This window comes from Aptenodytes patagonicus, chromosome 7, assembly GCF_965638725.1.
Source record: "Aptenodytes patagonicus chromosome 7, bAptPat1.pri.cur, whole genome shotgun sequence".
NCBI lineage: Eukaryota > Metazoa > Chordata > Aves > Sphenisciformes > Spheniscidae > Aptenodytes > Aptenodytes patagonicus.
Genome location: NC_134955.1, coordinates 43,604,791 through 43,627,764, shown reverse-complemented (window position 1 = coordinate 43,627,764; position 22,974 = coordinate 43,604,791). Strand labels below are relative to the sequence as shown.

General features: G+C 36.5%; 1 protein-coding gene across 5 annotated transcripts in view; it reads right to left on the bottom strand.

Annotated features, from left to right (window-relative positions):
* NPAS3 (neuronal PAS domain protein 3) overlaps positions 1-22,974 on the bottom strand; it is a 639,348-nt gene that overhangs the window by 53,577 nt on the left and 562,797 nt on the right. For all 5 annotated transcript variants that reach the window (XM_076345013.1, XM_076345010.1, XM_076345011.1 and 2 more), the window contains one exon: positions 7,328-7,446. In XM_076345013.1, coding sequence (XP_076201128.1) covers positions 7,328-7,446 — 119 coding nt within the window. The remainder of the gene's footprint in view (positions 1-7,327; positions 7,447-22,974) is intronic.

Sequence of the window (22,974 nt, the reverse complement as noted above, 5' to 3'; positions counted from 1 at the left end):
GGGAGCATGATACCTTTCTCCCAGCATGTAATAGGAGGTATTTTCTGGTTCCCACTCTGGTGAGATCTCACTGTTCTCATCCCACTCGCTGGTCTCTGTTTATTAACACTGCAGTGGGTCTCACACTGTGCTATTAGTTCACACATCTAGATAATTAGTGCTGCTTTTGAAAGTGCAACAAACATTTTGTATCTCTATGACCCAATAAAACTTGGTTCTTGAAAGAATACCAGATTTGGCTTGGAGCTGATCTCTGTCCATTTTGAATATTTTATTATGTATCAGAGTAAATCTCGATCTCACAGTTTTCTTTCACTGTTATATCCACTGACTTTTAAGAAAGTTAGCTTTGGAATTATACTGCCTAAAGATCAGAATCAAAGGCAATTGCTGCTAATTTGGTGATAATATTATCTTTTTATATCACTTATTCTTCAATAACAGAATTTATGGAAATAGAACATCTCCCAGAACGTAATCTGTTTGCTCAATTTTATGTTTTCTTCCCTTTCAGAATCCAGTTTATGATCTCCCATTTAGACAGTTTGGAACACACTGCAACAAAATCACAACTCTGAAGCCATATGAACATTTAAGACAATATTTGAGGAGAAACACATCCTGATACAGGTATCAGGAATACTACAGCTGCAGTCATTGTGAGGACTGATCAAAGCTTGAATCTTTCTTTTAAAGAAGACTGCTATTAAAAAGGCATTTTATATAATACTAACTGGTTAGTTTCATTAGTGCTACTGCAATAATGACGGCCTAACATACATACACGTCTCCAGATGTAGAACAGTGCTATAAATCACGTTTAAAAGATGCTCAGCCCTGAAAATGTTTTTTGAGAAGGTGGAGTTAGTAGCTGCTGAACACTTTTAAAAAATTGGTTAATGTATTTAGATGCTGAGTGTGAACCAAGCTTTTCCAGACAGCTCTCCTAATAGAATCTCACAGCTCTATAGCAAGGCATAAAATGAACTCTAGTCTTCTTAATCCTGTTGCAGACCATCTTTTCTTGAACCGTATCTTTATATCTACAAGTATATACTTCATAAGACTCAGATTGGCCTATTAGTATTTTGTTCTTTTATAAGTAATGCTGCATCTTTACTAGCTAAGAGACTTCCTTTTGACTAAAAGGTCATCGATTTACATGGGTGAATTCTCGATCAGTTCTTTCTCTCTGACAAATTACCTTTAAGTCTTCCCAGTGCTGAAAAGTCTGGGGAATGCATGTGCTGACATTTAGAAAACTCTTCACATAATGCTTCCTGATGTTGGTTTCTTATTCCTTCTTCACTCAATTAAGGAGGTGTGGCAGTAGCCATGTGATGAAATACTAAATTCTGCAGCTTGCTTTCTTCCTACAGAGAAAGGTCAGGATACCTTTCTGGGACAGAGTAAAATGCTTGACAGAAAAGATTTCAACGGGGGAAAATATTAGAAGAGGAGAAAAGAATTTAGGCCAAGCTGGAAAGTGGGATATGTGAATTCCCTCAGGCTGAGGAGGGAATTAAATCTGACTCTAACATAGCCCACATCTGAGAAATGAACTAATAATTAGACTATTATGCAAAACCAGCTGCCTTCTCTTTCTTCTTCCTTCCTATTCCCCTGAAATGGAAGGTGGACTTCTGCTGTGTTCTTAACAAGCCCATGATATATTGGGTCCTTAAAATTATTTTGGAATTCCAGGTGAATCTTTCACTTAGATGGGAAACAATCATTTCAATTTTGGATTGAATCAAGAGAACGGTATCACAAGGCAGGTGCAATGGCATAACTTTCTTTAACAGAGTTTTTGGCTCTCTTGCCCTCTTGGATTAACAAATCTAAATTCTGCCAAAAACTGCACTTACTTCAAGTGCACAACTGAGATTTACAAATCTTGCCCAACTCTTCAAGTTCTTCTAAAAAAAGAAATAATAAAAAAATATTAATTTTAAATTGTGAATAAAGGCAGGAATAGTGTGAAAAAGGCTGATAATAGAACTGTGACGGACATAAAATTTCAACAAGAAATTTGGATTTCCATCTTCAAAATTGTCATTCAAAGAATTCTAACTATGCTTTTAAATGCAAAATCTAAGAGCACAGTCTCAGAAAATGTTTAAACAAGTTGGTAGAAAGATACCATTGCACAAAACAAAAGGATGAATTAATGTATACTACAAAGACTGATTTGTGAAAACACTTATATGGAGTTTTAAATATTATTTAAAATATTTTGATATACAGCAACTGATGTGTGAGGCATAGCTAACCAAATTTGAATCCTCCATTACTGAAATGCAGATATTAGCTGTGCAACAAAACATCAAAATTTCTAAACTAAACTTGCTAAACCAATTTTTTTATATAGCAATTTACTTATTTTTATGCAGTATGTCCACTGGTACTTCAGATTATGTCGTTAGGTTTAACAGTTCTCTGTGATTTAATAAATAATGAAGTTAACTTTGCTCCCTTCATTGCAATTTGGTCAGTTTGTTTAAGCATGCTTACTTTCCACAATTCTTTTGCACGTGAAGAACACCAGAGAGAAAAACAGGTGTAAATACCTGCTCCTGGCATTGATAAGAGCTGTGATTCAGTAAAGCAGCAATGCAGGTCTTACACTTGTGTCCAGTGCTAACACTTCTGTGCCATATTAAAGGACTTTAGAACTCCTGAAAGTCATATACAAATAGCTGAAACAAAGTCCATTTCATTCACCTCCAAAGACTATGTATGTGCTTTTCCATAATCCCAAGGCACTTTTCAAAGACACCAAGGCCTCACTTCAAGGCAGAAGTAGCTGAGTAACCTAGCAAATATTTCTTTTCTCAAGAATACAGGCTCAGAAGTCTAAGGTTGTAAGTAAGATTTTGCTCAGCACATGATAGCTGCTATATTTACTTCCAGTCACTGAAGAGCCTGCAGTAGACTCATTGCCTTGTGACCTCAATGACTTTGATATTTTAATAACATGGAGACTGTTTCTTGTTGACGCTGAATGAGCCAAAGCAGGCATCTAGGTAGCACAGCAGATAGAAAGTACCACTCCAAGTAGGAAGGTACAGCCTGAAGGATTTTTAAGATGCCCTTGACTCTGCTGATGGATTGCCAAGAAGGTTGATTGCCAGCTTCTTGGGAGATGGAGAGGCAATAGATGTTGGCTATACCAAATTCAGAGATTGCCACAGTGACAGTAAAAGTACAAGGGAATCTCCTCATGTTTGCTTATCCACCTCTGTAATAGCTTATCATGAGAGGGCTACTCCATAAAACAGTAGAGGAATACGTATGGATATATACTAACACATCTGATGAGCTGAAGAACTGGAGACTACTGGCAACTACTGGCTCTGATGATGTTCAATGCTTTGACTACTTCTTTATCCCATTAATTATGCTTTGTTCAAGAGACCAGTATCAGGCCCTAAAGGTTTGAACAAAGAAAATCCTAGCACAATCTGACATGAAAGTAAACGTGACAAAACAATAATAGGATACTACAGGGTAGTAGGAAATGTATCACTGGACTTGAACAAAGTAGTTTTCAATTAAAATTCGCTTTGACGTGTCTGAAAAAGTAGGACAACAGAAACATTGAAAGTGGGATAACTGTTAAGTGGACAGAATTGTGACCCTCAAATGAAGGAAAACATATGGAAAGGGAGATAAAATGGAGACAACAAAAATCCAAATGAAATACAAAACTATCTTTTATTGGTGAAAGAAAAATGAAAAAAGGAAGATGTGATACATTTTCAGCAGAAGAAACAGTAAGTGTCTGCATCATGTGTCTTAGACAACAGCTGTAATAGTAATACATTCTGAGTTTTTCAGTGAATGGAATTATAATTTTTTTCTTTTTATTTGTTTTCAATGTTTTTTATCAGCTAACTACATTTTATTTGACTTTTTTTTTTTAAGATTGTAGATTTACTCACTGAAAACAGAATAGTTCCCTAGCACTGTATGTACACTCTTTTCCTACAAGCTCTGAGCCTAAGAAAATTATGAATAGGGAAAATCAGATTCAAGGAGGGAGCTGGGAAACAATGAAAGGGAAGGAGAGAGGTAGGATTAATCATGTAACCACCTTCCCATTTCAGACTTTTAAGGTAATATCATTCATGGAAAAAAGGCCATTACCTCCATCTTTAGGTATAATTCAGGACTAATTAAATCAGCCCAGGAAGGGACTGTAAACACAGTTCATCTCATGTCAGAATGGTCTGGAACAGGGTCTCTTTGAGGTATACATATGTGTAAGTCTACCAGCACGGGTTTTGTTCCAACATTTCTTTTGACAGAAAATTAGTCCTGACTAGATCAACCCAAATGATTAATCAATCTCATTCTCTGACTTTCAATTTTATGTGATTTTCCTGAGGCAGGGATCACTCATTCTGAAAATTGGCTAAGCATCTTGTGGACCACCTCGATCATTTGCTATCTAAAGAAACCATTCATCAGCAGTCCGCAAAGCAGGGAATATATGGAGATGTGGTTCTGAGCTCAGTAAGAGTTTCGAAAAAGACACAACCACTTCACAAAGATGAAAAATTTTGTCACTGCTGGAGGGTTGAATCCATGGGGGGCTGAGTACCTTTGACAGAGCTAAAACCTGACTCACATAGGGTACGGAGTTCCCAGCACACTGCTCCTGATGAATGTTTGTATGCTGATTCAGGAGGGTTACCCACCCACAATGACACAAGAGCTCAAGGGAAGCTGTTAGTCAGGAGTCCTTGCTTTTTGCAGAGGGAAAATTCAGTGCTCTGTTGTATTCTGAAGGTGTGAGACAGCAGCTCCTGAGTCAGCCTGCTCCACCAGGATTTCCCGCAGGAACTCTGCTGCACATGACCCCAGCTGGCATAGTGTTTCCTGAGTAAGTGCTGGAGGTCTTCCAGGGACCTCTGATGCAGAACTTAGCCAGCTATTCTCATGAGCTTTGTCAATATTATGTAACTATTCTTCCCTTTGATAATTTCTTATAGCTGTACATCCATAAGGCTCATGAATCTTTCTTAATTTTAATAAAATATATACCTGAACAAATTCAAGAAGCCTTAAGTTTGTTCTGGCACTGGACTTTTAGAAATCAATGAATAAATTGGTAACATTCCTAAAAGTGTGAATGACATTCACTATAGCAGTTGAGTTTTATTATCCTTGTCTAATACACCAACTGAGAATGATGTTTAAACAAAGCAGTTCTTAACACTCGGTTAAAAAGACATTCACGTGATCCAGCTCTTCTAAAATGAATACACAATTTTTCTGGGGCTCACTGAGGCTGTGGATAATTATCCTTCCATAGAACACAGAGTGCCAATAACCATGCTTTTGAAAAACTGTCGAAGTACAATTCATATGGCTGGACACAGCTGAATTCAGTCAAACACTGTCAGTTACAAAATCCTCGAAAACATCAAAAAGCAGAAGAACTACGCCTCTATATTTACATATGCCTAGGACTGGCACACTGTTTACTTGCTGATGCCTCATGGAAAAATTTGGAAAAAAGCAAATGTTTTATTTACAGACAGTTTTGTTGACCATCATACTTTTTCTTTTTAACCATTCTTTGTGTATAGGAAGAGCTGGCTAAAAAATTATATCTGATCTTTCAAAATTCATTCTGCTCTATCTGTGACATCTCAGTTATGGTTTTCAATGTTTCCATGAGGCATCAGCAGGTCTAAAAGAGAAATGAAATCGTATTTATATGATAGACATCACTATGTCTTTCTTTTGAGTAAAGGGTCTACTGTGAATTTCAAAACCTGTATTGTAACGAGTAAAAAACCCACCTTGTGAAGCCAGCCCATTCTAGATATGTCCTATTCTGGTGCTGGACTAACATTAGATTGTCAGGAGTCCAAGAAGAGAGAACGACAAAGTCACTCACATGTCTTCCTTTTGTTCTCACCTACGTCTGGCAAAAAATGTCAGACTACAAAATCCACAGACAAATTGTCTCTCTTTTCCCATTACTTTTGCAGCGAAAATATCCAGCAAAGCAAGTGCTCTGCCAACCTAACTTTGGCCTAGCCTGGAGGGATCATGCCTGATCATGAAAATGAGTATAACTTCAATGACCTGCCCATTCATTCATTCATTCATTTGCCTTCCTCCTCCTGAGACTGCCAGTGTACTTCCTGGTCTTGATACCTTCTGAAACTTGTCAACCGGTCAGCGTGAACAAGTACTGAGTGCATTCTTTCAGGTCTTGACAATTAAGCAGTACACAGATCAAAACTTCTGGTGCCTTAAGAAACCACTGATTTGGACCTAAACTTCCATTAGCAACTGCTGTAATCATCTTGTCCCAGAAACTATCCAACAGAAGGACTCCCAGTCATTTGCTTGCAAAGAAGACATTTCTACCAGTTTTTTACTGCTCAGGTAGACTACTGCAATGTTATATTCACAGAGAATTTGGGGGATAAGTGAATTGGGGAATTTTACTACAAAGCTGCTCTAAATCTTCCTCTGAAAACTGAAAAAAATGCTTTTGAAAGTTTTTAAATGAACATTGACAAGCAACTTCTTTAAATACACACACATTCTCAGACTTACTTTCTTGCACCGCTCTTTTATCTTGTATAATACTTAATGGATGACATATTTCATTCCACAAGTTGACAATGTTAAAAATGTGCTATTCCTTCTAGTTTTAGTATACTGCAAAGCCACTGATAGCTACAGGCACTATGAGCGATATATGACTGAAGAAAAATGAGATTACTGCTGATAAGGAACAAGAGACTTTCATATCTTAAAAGAGTCTGAAATCCAGCAAATATGATCCCCAGCAGCAGATGCCCCTCAGACAGACAATGAAAGAAAAATGGTGGAAAAGTACTCGTTGTGGCTTGTTGTTTCCTTCAGCCAGAACGGCAGTGAAATTAAATAGCTCTGGCATACTGTCTGCATGAAGAAATCCTACCTCTCTGGGAAACACATAACCCAAAGACAACTAACAGTCTAACAAAATGAGCAGTAATTTTCCACTATGGAAAAGTGATGTTACTGTGACTCACCTTCTTTGGTAAAATATACCTTTACTCCGAAAGTGTTGCTCTTTTGAAGGCTATCATGCTGTTCTCATCAGTGTTTATTGTAATAACGATCAATTTAATGGAGGTGTAGTACCAAAGCCAAACCTCAGGCTGGAAATACTGTATTAATGGTTCTTTAACATAAGGAATGAAACATATGCAAATGTGAAATAGCTCCTTTCTCTGTCTATTAATGTGTCCCTGGAACACGGATGAACATAATTTAAAGATGTCAATATTTCATGCTACAGTGCAACCCTTACCTTGTATCCTGACGATTTGATGTGCACTCCTCGCTTGGTCAGTGTAGATTTCATTCGGATGAAAAAAGAGCGCTCTAGAGTGTTGTCAGTGGTTAGTAAACTGGGGCTTGTAGATTCCACTAGGGAATAGAAAAAATACATATACACATAATTTAGAATTTATACATCCCCTCTAAGCTATTTTTCAGGTGCAATCCTTGAACTCACTAAAAATAAATGACTGATGGATGCTAAGAGTGTTGTAATCAATTTACCTCGTTTAGAAAACGCAAAAAAAAAAATTGAAAAATATATGTATACTCAGTAAGTCTCATTTTCAAGTTATTTTTCCCATAGAATTTTTAACAGAGATTTGTCTCATTAACTCTTTCTTGCACAATTTTGTTACGACGAGTTATTTTGTTAGGGTATAGCATTGTTTTAAAAACAGTGGAGTTCTTGAGTATTTCATGAAAGGCAAAGTCTCACTGAGGAAGCAATTCTGTCTGCTGAAAGAGGCTGCAAACTCTGCAAGCTTTTACTCCCTGGTCTCCACTCCTTGCTTGCAGTGACACCTAGGGTGAGTCACTGCTGGGTTTGAGTGCCTTGGTTTCCCCATTAGTGAGGGTTAATTATGATCAATAAAGCACTGAGTAGCCTGAAGGCAAAAATGCTCAAGTAAATGACACATATTATTATTATTGTCATCATCATCATCATCATCATTGTTAATTATTGGTGACTAATTGGTCACTAATGAAATGCCTTTGTAGTCCAATTGAAGAGATACTTCCTTCTTGAAACTATAGATCTCACCTGTGCTTCTCACTCCCTTAACTGCAACCACTTGAAACAGTAAATAAGTACTTAGTATAAACCATGATAAAATAGTGGATATAACACCAGTCAGCACTGAGATATTCTGTGTACAATTTTTATTATTGCTATTTTTAGCCCTGATAACCAAACTCTCCCCAAAATACTGTTCATGGGAAAATTCTGGAGCAGCTTACAATAAGCAAGCATTATTGGAGATTAACTAACTTTCAGTTTCAATGAGTAATTAACACTGAATAAAAAAGTTATTTTGAAATTATTCTGCTATTGTTTTGGAGAACTGACCAAACTACTAGTAGAAAGTATTCAAGTATTTAAAAAGCATTTGTTTATGCAGTCAACAGAAACACAAACGCTTGTTTGTGAGCTAAGGATTATGTCGAATTGTCCTTGATTTAATGTGGTCACGTTGTCTTGTGTTTGTGACATTTCAACTCTATTGTGATGAAATAACTGACAACAGTGCCTCTTTCTTTAGTGTCTCTCTTAAGATTTTTTTGTTTTAGAGAGCACGAATTTGATGTCATTTTAAATGTACAGCTCTTTATCACTCGAGGGAAAAGCAGAGCCATGTTATATTTAGTACTTTCATTTCTTCTGATTAAATATGAATTACTATGAAATTTTTCTCATCATCTAACACGCCATAATACGCCAACAGCTTTTTAATACACTATATAAGCACAAACTTCTGCTCTAAGAGTTTAATTTGCCCCTCTAATCCAATCACATCAACCTTATTTCTCTTATCAGAGATTCCCATTTTGAATTAAATGAGCTCATTAGTTTTAATCAAAAGCAGAGAGATCAAAACTTAAACGTAAATGCTTTAGATCAGAACTGTCAGTCAGCCGTGCAGTTCTATTTTACTAAAACACAAGATCAGAGACCCTTAGAACCAATTTCTTCTCGTAAGGGATGCCAAGAGCTTGAAGATGCTATATCCTTTTTTTTTTTTTGCTTCCAAGGACAGATTATACATTTAAGGTTAGACTTAATTTAGAGTATTTTTTTCATCCTGGTGGAAATGGGAAAGTATGCCATTCTGCTTTTGTCTCTCTCACATTTATTGGTGCTGGTCCTTGGAGACCTGAACAAATGTGAAGCCATCACAATCCATGCAACAAACCTGTCCTCAAAAAATTCAGCTCTGTTCAGCAATATCATCTAAGAAATAAAACTCTGAAAGAAAAGATATGTGTTTCAGGGTGCAGCATAATGGAACCCTGAAACAGCGACCAGGGTCACCGGGATAGCAGCAGTACTGGTAAGATGAGGATCATAATTAATGATTATTTTTATTGTACAGTACTCTATAGTGCAGTAGTTAAAGAGTACATTAAGAAACCACAGCATGGGTGCTTCCTGCTGTGTGAAGAAATGCTAAAATCAGCTTAACAAGTGTAGTTGTTGTAGTCCAGCACATTATGCTCTAGCACAGGCAATAAGTACAATATGTCCTCATGTGTTCTAATGGTAATTACCTAAACACACAGAAGTAATGTTAATTAAACACACAATACCTCACGCTCGAAAAATGATCAGGCTGTAATACATATGTACCATTCCGAACCAACTGAAATTAAAATTTCTCTTTCATACACAGTTTTATGAAAGAAAGGAAAACATCTGACATCTAGTACAGTGTGCTTGGCATTGACGTTTTCTGGGCTCATGTCACCTTATATCATAAGCTTAACATTATTTTGCTGTTACTAAAATATGTACAAACCTATACATCTCTGTAAGTGAATGTTATAAAATGCATATAATTTATCCAACAGACTGGAACAGTGTCTGTCATATAAATATGTATTCTGAAGTGTTTGATTTTCTTTAACAAAAAGTACCTGAGAGTGTATGTGTGAGATGGGATTAGTTACCTAAAAGTCCAGAACAGTTTATGAACAGCTTTCTGAATTTCTCTCAGGAGAGAACCATTACGGCTGATAGTACAAATCTGCATTCAGAGTTGCACCCACCCACGGTAGATACTGTAACAATGCTAACGGTGATTATGCATGCAGGATTTTAAAAATAGGATGTGTACAGAATGCATCCACCAATGTCAGTGAGATTTGCACAGGAATATATGGAATATGGTCCATTATGAGTTCTCAGGAGTTGATTTTAAATGCCTATCACTCAGCCTTTTCAATTTTTTTTTCCAATTATATCAAAGGAAGCTAGCAATCTGAGGGACATCAGAATGAAACTCTGTAGCAATTCATTTTTTCAAGAGGTTTTTTTCTTTAATTTGTAATCCAAGACCTTTAAAAAAGCCTGAAATAAGCAAGATCCGCTTTGCTTGATACTGTAGTAACTAAAGACATCTTTTACACTGAAAAATAGTGCTCCTGGGCTGAATTTACTGAGTCTAAACCTACTGTTGAGTTATAAACCTCTGAAACTGTCAGTTTAGAATGCTAATAATATGATAAAAGTCAATGCTCACTGTGTGTGAATGAAAGCACTATATATACACTGTCAGGCTCAGAAGTATAAAAAGTAAGTCTGGATTGTCTTTGCAAAACAGATAACTGTGTACTCTGTTGGGAAAGCACTCGCCTTTGTGTGTCCTTAAATATCTTTGGCAGATACTACTAACGGAATAAACCTCTTCTCTTTCCACTCCCAAAGCTGCTAATGCAGGATGAGATTTCTGGACACAAGGAATGCATTGTCCATTTCCAAGGGCATGAAGCTGCAACCCACTATACCTGTACAAAAGTCTCATAAATGTCAAAATGTTGACTAAGAGCCACAGAGCCAAACGGGGAGATAGGTTGAACTAGTAGCCAATTCACAAAATTATTTAGTTATCTCCTCCTAAGCATTTCTTTGTGAACAAGCCTTGTAGCTCCGATCCTTCAATGGGCTTTGTCTTGGGAATAATCTTGGGCCCAGACCCCACAAACCACTCATGCACTGTTTAACTTCACCTGCTGGAGGAGTTCTCCTAATGTTAGTGGAATGTGTACTGATAAACATCCACATAACTTGAGGACTGAGGTCCATGGCTCTGATCCTGCAGTGATCTGCAGATGTACTCTGCAGCTGTGTGCAGCCTGACTACCTTAACGCTATAGAGCAAAACAATGTAAACCAATGCAAATAATTGCTATTACACAGCAATGGCACAAGTACAATCCCTGTGACCGATTCACAAGCACATTCAAATTCAGATAAACAATTTGTCCCCCAGGAAAAAAGAAGTTCCAATTTTGATTTATGTCTTAAATAATGAAATTCTGCCAAAGCAGCCTGAATAAATATTCACCAACTTCTGGGTTTTTTTCCTCACATGCATTAAAAATAATTGAGAGGATAAAAATGCATTTTCGCATGCCAAACAGATAAAAGATAGGCTTCTCATTCTTAGGAGGACCAGAAGCTACAGAAGGAAAACCAAACACCAACAAGGAATTTAGGGGGTTGGTGGGAAAAAAGCTTATGGTTTAACATACAGGAAATTCTGGATTTGGTAGTATTTCAGGAAGTTTTCACCTGGCTTTCATTTCTCTTCCTTATAGACCTGTATAGACAGGTGTCTATACAGCTTTTAAGAGACATTCTCGAACACCACCTATACAGCTCTTAAAAGAGAAACAAAATAAGAGAACATACAAAATAATAAGAAAAAGGGAGCTCTCTTCTCATGTTATCTTTTACACTTGCAAACCTCTTCCCACATTTTCTTAAAGTCTTATAATCCTTTGCATAGGCAACTGAGAATCATTATGTTCAGATGAATAATTAGGTAATATAAATCTATCATTTTCAGTTGGACTAGATGCATCTTTGTAAATGTTTCTATTTCTTCTGTGCAGTTTATTGTCTCTAACCAGGCATTAAAAGACTTTCTAGGAAAATTTGACCTTGAGTAGTTAACTCCTGTTTTTTCTCATATTATTGCCTCTTAAAGTGTGTTTTTAATCAGAAAAGTGACTCTCAAAAAAGCACTGTTGCCAAGGTCATTCTCTTTCAGTAGCTTACAGATCAAATTTGATCATTTTATAAGCTAAAAGATAGATTTTTCTAACTACTAGCCCAGCAAATACAATTCAAAAGCTTCAAGTTAAGACAATTTATTTCCAGTAAGTGCAAGTTACTATGAAATTATACTTAGCACTTGTGCAAATGCATGGTTTTAAGTGAAGTGGGTTCAGTCTGATTGCAGGCTGAACATGAGCAAGTACTGGAAGCTAAAGCTTGGTCTAGGAAGGTGCTGAAGATTCTTGGACTATTCCGATGAACCACTTAGGCATATTTATGCACACGGGCAGCCTGCCTGGAGATCAACCGATGAGCACAGAGCTAGCAATTTCTATAGGTGCTCTCTTCGTCTCGCTGGTGTGCTCAGCATCTTGAAAAATCAAGGACTATCTGAACTATTTAGTTAACATTGTAGGTGGCAAAGAAGAGGCTAGTTCATTCTTCCAAGGCAATACTATTTCTAAAAGGAGCTGTAGGAATAATATTTTTGCTGTAAGCTGTCCCAGTTATAAACAGGAACTTGAATTCCTGAATAACCAGATTTGGATCTGAAATTCACAGCACTTGTACCTAACTTGGTAAGACTCGTAAAATTTCTGTTTTGCTATTTACTGAAAAGCTGAAGAAGTTAAGAATTGGACCCCAGGCTTTTGGTGACTTAGTTCCCTTCTTTCCTTTACACAGGGGGAATAATGCTGGGTTCTGGCCAAGGCCTCACTGAAAAGGGGAAGGCTCAGGGCAGCTCTTCCAAAAGAAATGGAAAGAAGGATGACTTCCTCTAAAGAATTTATTGCTAGGTAATGTTTTCAGACAAGATAATAAACTGTTCTTTCTTGTCATTCTACCTCCAAGATGAAGACAATTCACTTTTCATGACCTATAAGCCTATTAGAAAATCAAAGGCATAAAAACTTTAAACCCTATCAGACTTCTGTTGAAAGCTGGTTCTTCTAATTTTTTTATTTGTTTGTTTTGTTTTTTCCCTCTTATCCCTCCAAATTTTCCAGATCCAACAATTGGTGAGATGGGCTGGCATCTCAGATTGTTTCAGTTAGGTTGTCATTATATAAAATCCTTAATTTTTTACAACTAATTTGACATTGAAGCATTACATATATATTTATTTCATATTTTTTCATAATATTAAAATACATTATATACATATTTTTACATATAGAAATACGATTATTTTTATAATCAAAATCTATAATTACTAGGCTATGGTCCACATGTGATGGTGCACACTGTTAAGCATAGATGTTTGAAACCGGGAGAACAAATGACAACTGCTGTGTTGTCCACACGTAGGTCTACAGCATTCTTGTGAGCTGCCCCACAGTGTCTGAGATGTGTACAGGAAAGGCAGTGTCACACAGGACCTCCAGAAGACCCAAGTCTTTCTGGAGCGGCTGATGGATGTCTCAAGTAGCACAAGTTCCCTATCTTTGGGAAACTTAAGCCACTAGAGCCTGGTCCCATTTAAGTAAATAGGAATACCATGAAAAGACTTGGATCAAGTTCCTGATTATTATTTTATCATTTCTAGCATCCTGTGTGGCCTGTTGCTTAGGGCTTTGGTTGCACATGTCAACATTCAGTCCGGTGTATGTGGTTACACCAGTCTTTGAAATGTGCTTGTGTTATTCCCCAAAATACACCAGACTTAACATTAACCACAGCCAAAAGTAAGCCAGCATTCTCTAAAGGAGTTTAATGCTGTTTTACCAATGGATAAGCAAAACTGTGCATGCAATTACTGGCAAAATAAGTTATAGTTTCACATAACTATCATACACATACAAACAACACAACTTTAATGTGCAAACTATATTTGTCTGTGATTGTTAATGCTCAGTTTGCAGATTTTACAAGTGCAAACACTACTACGTGCATACTATATTTTGGGCACACAAAAGACTACATCTGCAGAGAAATAAGCCATGCTTTGAAAAGTTATCCTGTAGTGTTACAAATAATGAGCTCACCCTTTTTGTTTTTTAATCCAGACTAGGCCCATGTACTGGCTGTAGTTATGTAGGACAAACTAAAGTACAAACTCATTGATAGGCTTTCCCTATTATTATACAAAGAAAATTTTGAATGTTCTATTATCCTTGCAGAACCAAAGTAATCTGAACTACTCTTTATTGAACTAAGAAGTATTACTTTACTTAATGCCTCTCAAAGCTTCCTTTCTTCTTCTTCTGCTTCTGCATCTCCTTCTATTTCTTCTTCTTTTAGTCTAGAAACATGTCTTATCAGGCTATTAATTCCCAACACGTGCAATTTACTTCCCATGTAAACTTTATGCCACAGAATTCTTTATATATCTGGTAAAATATAGAATGTTAGGTGCCAGGATAGAGCTATAAATAAAGTGTTGCCAGGATGAAGGTACGAATAAGATTTTTGTTACTCCTATAACGTTGAAAGACAGATTTTACAACAAATTTTGGTAGGTCAGTGATCTATGAAATACATAGAGCTTTTTTGCCTGTTTGAAAACAACATAATAAAGATTTGCTATTAACAGAACTAATCATGGCAGGAAACTTTAACTCTGAAAAAGCCTTTGGAAATGTTACAGTCTACTGGGCTTCAATCCATTATCTAAACACTCGCAAATGTATCCACATCCATCCAATAGACCGGAACAACTCTCAAAGAGCTGTTATGGTCTAGTGAGTGAGTGGTACATAAACCATACTCTGTATGAAGCTCAAACTTGCTTCTATGTTTTTACATTTAAAGTTAATTTATTTTACGCAATGGAATAAATACTCTGACCTGACCTGTCGGCTTGGTTTCATGTGAGGTCAGCAACACTCATAAATTTTCAAGGTTCAGTGACAGTCCCAAAGAAAATTAGCACAATGGTATCATTTCCTTACTGTTTATTTGCGTTGCAGCAATTCTAATAAAGTTTGAAACAGAACACATCCAATGGCTAGGAAAGGTCCTGATGTTAGGACAGTACAGGATCATAAGTAATAGCACATCTATCCTCTGTTAGGGAATGGGTATGGAGCAAAGAAACTGGGAAATGAGGAAACAGCAAAGGAAAAAAAGGACCCTGGCTAGTTTTGAGGGTAAAAACTTCACTGAATTCCCTGAGAGCTTCATGGGCCTGTGAGGAATACAGGACTAGATGCTAAATCTCCTTTGAGATGTGGCTGGTTTCCACAACTTAAATGATCGTTATCCTTACTGAGCAACTTCTTATAAACAATTTTGAGCATTTTGTTTCAGCACAAAACTGCCATTAAATGCTGATGCTGTTCCCCCCCTTTCATGCCCTAGAAGGATCAACTGAGGGTATTTTTTCTCTCTCGCTAGTTTTCTGCTCTTGCCTAGTAACTTGTGAATCATTAACTGACACTCCAGAGCATAGCTGTGAAAATAACTGTGGTTCAGAGCTGCCAATAATGGCCCACTAAAGTTCCTTCCCAGCACATGGCATAAAAAAAAAAAACCAACAAACATTAAAAAGTCCCTTCTGATGTTGCCCAACATTGCCAGCCTGCTTGGGCTTAAAAAGCACAATAAAGAGGTTGCTTTCCAGATTTTCATATGCCAAATGGGAGGTGCGTTTCGGTGAAGCTTTTCCCTGAGGGGAAGAAGAGCAGCCGAGTTACCTCACGCGGCTCAGTTGATGTTTGGACGATCCCACTCCGGGGAAACACACAAGTGTCAAAGTCAAGCTGCTGCTAGTGGATGTTTCTGTACTCAGCAACTAAGCAGTAGGAAAGTTCAAGAGAAAAAACGGAGTATCATAAAGATAGTCTTTGAGAGCACGTGACATCCAGCAAAAGCTATTATGCAGCAGCCTGTGTATGCCAAGGAACAAACAGTATGAATGCAAAAAGTGAATGTTTTAAATCTTAGTGGAATACCCCCGTAAATATAGCCACTTGAGGAATCTATTTCTTCAGAAAATACCTTTTGTGCTGCTGGGATATTTGGAGGATTCTATTTTCAATACCTGTGTTCTGGATCTAGTGGAGCAATGCTTTTATCACGACTATAAAATGGTTACGAGCCAATTCCTCATATAAAACAGTCAGTAACAGTGGGGCTTTTTTATGACAAACATGATGTCAGACAAAGGGCATCAGGACTTAGTCTTTGTACTACAATACAAAATAACAATACATAAACACCTTTGTGAAAGCAGCTTGAAACCCCATGTTTTCTATTAAAAAGTCATGTTCAATCTTCACTGTTGATAGAACAGAATAGCTAACACAGAGAACATTGTATATCAGAAAGGTCAATAGTTATTATGAGCTACAAATATATTTTTTTCCATCCTTCAGGCTGTTTAGCGCATATCACAGCATGAGCAGCTGTCTTCTTTAATGCTTTTAAAATTAGAATCCCAAAGAGGAAGAAAAAATTACATTTGCAATGATTGCTCTTTGCTTTTGTAAGTTTACTTTAATACACTATTTTATATACATGAATCTTCCATGCAGCCTAACCAAGGGGCAGTAACTGGTTGCTAGTATCTACCACATTGCTATATCAATCTGTATAGAATCCTGCCAAAAAATCACTTTGCACAAATTGTGTAACCTTGCTGAATAACCTTTCTAGAAAAGTACGTAGCTACTGGGCATACGCTTAAACCAAGCAAGCATATGTGTGCAAATACAGACTGATCATTACTAGTGGCGAATGCTTACTGGTTTAGCAGCAATAAACATAGAGGACTATCTGACCTACTACTTTCTGTTCACACACTGAAAATGGCAAAAAAGGGTGGTGAGATCGTGGCATCATTTGACCTCTTATTTTTTTCAAACACGGCAAGTATCTGGGTTCATCTTTGCTAGCAGGGAACAACTGCTTAAAACTGCGAACAGGTTTCCATTCTGTTCTTTGGATTTGAGTCCAAAGAGCCCAGTATGGGCTCTACCAAACTGTTCCCTTTTCCAAGTTTGAACCTTATCTGGGTGTGTATTGGTGTGTCAAATGCAAACTGGTATTTTATAAATATTTTGAAGTATGGAAGGAAAGAAATCATTTTCTCTATAAAACAAGTTTTTAGCTAATTTAGAATGGTTCAATAATAAAAAAACGAGTCGGAGTTGAAAGCCATATGTTGTCAAGGGAAAATGAATGTAATTGGCGAGAAGAACGTTTTCCTCATAGGGTTTAATGTTTGGCTCACAGATAACTTTATTACTGGAGAGTGGCAATAGGTATGGTGCTAAGCATCATGACAATATGCAGATTCTTTGGGGGATAAAGGGAAATGCTGCAGATTTTGCAGGATATGTAGAAAGTCCTGGTCTAATGTACCTTAGGAACTTCTTTCTCCAGCTGCATGGCTTCATAGTTCAGAAGACAGTCAAGCAACACTTTTAAAATGTCAGAAAACATACAATATCTTATACTCAGAATCTACTTATCCATGTCAAAAAACAGTGTGACTAACAATGTTGTTTCTAAAGAAAAAGAATAATGGAAAAAATTAAGCAATATGCTTTCCCATCCCTTGCCCCAAACAAGTAACACTTAAAAATATCCTGTGAATAGAACTATTACTTAAACATGAAAATACTGATGTCCTCAGTACTACGCATCCAAATTTATTTCAGAATGCTATTAACATTTCCATCATCACAAGAGTTGCTGTGCAACTGTTCCCTCTCATCTGTCATACAGAAACTCCATGACCCAGTACAGGCTAGGCAGAACCAGGCAGGCTGCTAAACCTGCTGCCACTGAGGAACTTGCTAGCACAGCTGGCATGGCAGGTAGCTCATGCTGTTGGGATGTACTGCTCAGTTGGTAAGAAGTCCAGCTATCCAGGTTTCTCTATAGCTTTGTCCCTTATTAGTACCCCTTCCCTGTTCCCGTTACAGTAGTTTCTCCTCAGGGTAGCATATTAAATTAAAATAGGGCAACAACATTCCTAAGATATACTAAGAGGGTTCTTATACAGATAAGTTAGCATTTATAGATTTCTTTGCTTATGCAGAATTTACAAAAAAGCCTAAAATAATGACAAGCACTATGCCATTGAAATTCAAAGAGAGCTGAGAACCGGTATCTCCAAAAATGACAGACTTGAGGCTGCTGAAAACAAATACCTAACAGTAGTTCCAGTGGGCTGCAGCCATGCATTATTCTTAGGAAACAACTCACGCAAATTATTTGGTGAAAACAGATGTCAAATGAACCGGACATCTTACTTTTATTATATTTTTCCCCTTTATTTATTTATTTTGCAATGTGGAGTTAAGAAGGTTTTTGACAGACACAATCAGAATCTGTCATACTACACAGGAAACGGCATTTTAAAAATCAGCCCACAGTGCAGGTATTTTGGCAGATTTATCACAAGGTTTGAATGGTAAACACTTAACAGAAGGAATGCTACTTCTATTTATTTGCTTTATTTTAACAATGGGAACAATGACTTCTTTTTCCCATAATGCCCCTTCAATTCAAGCTTTAAGCAAAATAAAGCTAAAACTAAGATAAGAAGATGTTCAATAATAATTGCTCTTCCTTTTTCTGTTAGCCCATTTTTCTATTTCCAGTATTTGCAAACTGAGTAACTTGGAGAATGATCATTTAGACACAGGCAGAACACGGTATGATTGGTGAAACTTCCATGGTACAGTATTTCCTGAGTGTTTCTGAGTTAAAATTTTTCTACATTGTATTTTCACAACCCTGGAGCTTGCACTGTTTCTTTTTCCTCCATGTCTGAAGATCACCCCATGGATTAACAAATGATTGAGGATTCTCTCTTAAAAGACTCTTTAAAAAACTGTCAGAATCAGCCTGAGACAAAGATTTATTATGAACTATTTAAAGGGCTTAATATATGTATCCCCAAAGAGCCCTTGGAGCAAACTAAAAAGGAAGAATGGAATTCTCAAAGAATGGGAAAAATCTCCAATGCCCCACTTTCTTCACACCATGATTACTGTTTACTCAAAGGATAAAATGCCTAACCTGTCACATGAAGTCTTCAGAAGCCATATTACTGCTGATGTACAGTAAAAAACCCCAAACAATGAGCCTCGACAGTAATATGCCTAAGAAAGGCAGCTGTAATTTGCTTTCTAACCTGTTCACTAACACACTAATGTGGATACATCTTGTAGAAAGAGCTGATCTCCTGACCCAGACGGCAATCAAACAACTGCCAGAGTGTTTGCTGTCACACAAGCTGTAACCATTACCTTAATTATACGTTACCGTATAACAAACCTTCCCTAATGAGCAACTCTTCTCCCACCTGTGTGCCAGCTAACCCTTCTGTCCTTGAAGAGTACCAGTGCAGATAATTTCATTTCGAAATTTGAAAAGCATATTCATATGCATTCCTTCCAATAGATAAAAATATTACGTATTTTAACAAGGTTAGTTGCTTTACTAGAGTGCCAAGACAATAAAAAATACAGGCTTATACTGAAGAAAGGGAATTAGAAAGAAACATACCTTACTGCTGGTAAATCTTAAGCAGAGCTGGATCTGACCTTTGACTTTATGTTCATATATAAATATATCCATCTTTACATATTCTTTTGTGTTTACAGAAGTATATAAAATACTTCTACATTGACATTTTTCACCTTGTGCCTAAAACCAGGAATTGTACCTGGGTTCGTGGTTTACACAAACGCCTGCTTTCCCTCTCCGATACCAACTTCCAGCAGGTTACATTTTTTCTTCTCTTCTAGTTTTTATCTCTTTTTACAGCATTTTATTTTCTTCTATTGTCTGTTATTTAGGGCATTTCCATTCACATTACAATTTACAGGATACCATATCCTTATGAACAAATAAAAGACAACTTCCCTCCCCACAGAAGTTATCTGTGTTCTACCTCAGATGCGGTACTGGGAAAAAGAAGGAAAGAGTGAGGCATAGGAGTCTAGTTTTGGTTTTGACCTATCTGGGTTATTAGCCTCTATTCTTACGGGACAGTTTCAACATTTTACCTGTTCATGCTAAATACATACCTAAACTAAGCAAATCGGTGGAAAGCATCTGCAGACTTCCCATCTGCTATGTGTTTTACTTGGATAGTGAGTGTTAGTGTAGAAAGACTTAAAAATGCAGCTATGATCAGGAGGAACATGAGAGGGACCTAAACAGCAATCAGAGCAGACAACTGAACAACAGAGCAATAGATGAGATTTCATACTAACAAGTGCAAGATGTAGCACACTTTTGAAGAAACTACTCCTGTATATTGAGCTTTAAATAACTATAACTAGGCAATAAAAGGAAATGGAAATATCTCAGTGAAAACATCTGCTCTGTATGGAGACCGTTATGACTAAAAAGTTAAATGAGATGTTAGAACACAATGAAAATGAATCTAAAATTAATAAAGAAAATATTACAATGCCATTATGTAAATTTATAGTCCAAGCTTTACACTGAGTATTGTGTTCAGTTCTGGTCATCCGCTATTAAAAAAGAGAATAATGGAAACAGAAAAACTCTAGTAGAAGGACATCTGAAGAGAGATTAATGAGATTATAAATATTTAGCTTTGAGAGCAGGTAAATAAGAAGTGATGTGACAAGAGGTACATAAAATAATGAATGATGCATAGAAGATAATATAAGATCAAGGAGATTTCCAATAAATTGAAGGGAAAACACATTTTGAGCTGATAAAGACAAAATGATAAAAAGAAATTTTTCCCCCACAACATGTAATCTATGCAATTCACAATCAATATATATATAAAAGAACTTCAAAAGAAGGACTAAATATCTATGAGGCTAACAAGAATAACCATGCTACACTATGTATAATAAAATTTACATGAGATATCAAGTGTCATGCTTCAACTTATATGGTACAGTTACCATTCTGTAGATTTTACATATGGTTTGGAAATATTTGGTACCAGCTACTCTAAAAGACAAGCTAGTGGGCTAGATAGACAATGTTCACTCATATATTATATGAAGTCCTGTGTTTCTAAGAAATTCCTCTTCCATATAAAGATCTGTGGCAGGAGATGCTTCTCTTGTTTACTCATCCGCCACCAGGTTTAAAATTCTCCAGTGGTTTCTAAGTAATCAGTAGCACACAAAAAAAAATGGAGTCTCTCCAGAAGGAATACCCAACTCCTTGACCTTCTCTTTCCTTCATTTGCTGGCTTTGAATCGGAACATTCTGATGCACTTTCTCTAGAAGTTAAAAGCAGCAACATAAAGCTAATTTCTGTTAAGGTAGGAGTAATTCCTGAAGCCAAGGAGATCTGTGGTGTGGTTCTCTTCTTTGAGTATTGAAAAGTTCAAGTACTTTCAGCTGAAGTCATTACAGGTCCTTGAATGGACTTAACATTAAGTGCAACATCTCTTCATAACTGAGAAGCTCCATCCTCCAGCTGGCCTAAGATGTCTGCCTTTCCTGCATATTCATTATACATCCAAAATGTTCTCTATGTTTTCCCCACTCTACTACTTACATGGCAGAAAGCAGCTTGCAAAGCCTGCCCATTACCATTATGGGATTGTTCATGAAGACTCTATGCTGAAGTCCATTTCCTCAATCTTTACAGCTAATCTTTAAAGTTAAAAGATTGTTATTACATAGCTTGTATAAGAATGAAGGCTTTATAGAGAATAATAATAATAATCAGGCTGTTTTCAAATAAATTATAATAGAGATGTAGCATGTTATATATTGCAAAGAGTTTTGCTGTCAGGTTATATTCTGTATATTAAAAATATTATTATAATAATTGTAATTTAATCCTGGTACATTTTTAATGGACAGTTATAAGGTAATCAGGGAAGACTATAAATCTTACATGCAAATATATTCTACAATACATGTGTATCTTGCTACAAAAAATACAAATCGTAACAGTGAAATGAACACGTTTTAATGAAATACTGCATAAGTAAGTTCTTATAAACTGCAAAATATGACTTCTAATGTGAAATTACTTTTCAAAGCCAAAAGGTGATATAAGACCAACAGTGATCCACATTCTCTTTACACTCTTTTACTGGTTTAGTCACGACATAGCTCATTATAAGGTTCACTGTTCCATGGGAAAAAAGTTTCCTATGTCAAGAAATTTAATTTCAGAATGACTTTGATTAAGTGATATTTATATCACAATACAAAATAAAGCCCATATCTCCAAAAAGCTGTTGTTAAAAAGTATTTGTATTTTCCTATTTAGGCACCCCAGATTCTCCTAGAAAATCCCAGTACCGTGCAAATAGTGATTTCATATAAAAAATGTTAGTAGCTGCTTAATATAATCAGGTGTTAGAATAATGATAATGATTACCTCATCATATTGGTAATTTTTGCATTCCGTTAGCAAATTTTGCTTTTGCTAACATGATGCAAAAGTTGTTAATATAATGAGTCTCATTGTATTAGCAACTTTCTATCACATTAACAAAGATTAAATTTGCTAATGTAATATGACAGTCACTAACATAAGATTAGTGCAAACAGAGACCAAAATCTCTGTAGACCTCCTAAAGGTAATGCTGAACATGTAAGCAATGCTCATTTGTTTTTCCTTTGTTAGCTATACTTTGAGTGCCTTAAGTGTCACATCCATCTACGCTCACTGAATGTTCTCCGGGAAGGTCCATTTTATCGAACACTAACGGAGCCATGAGACAATGATTAACTTTTGATGCAAAATCATGAACCATAAAGTTTTCTTGTTAGAAGATAAGTGACTCATGCAAATGGATCAGCTGATATTTATACAACAGAGAGATGTGTGTTCATAGAAACTGACATTAGTAATATTGCTGATTAATTGATATATAGGACCTTCCATGATGAGCATACTGATGCCTACACAAATATCAAAC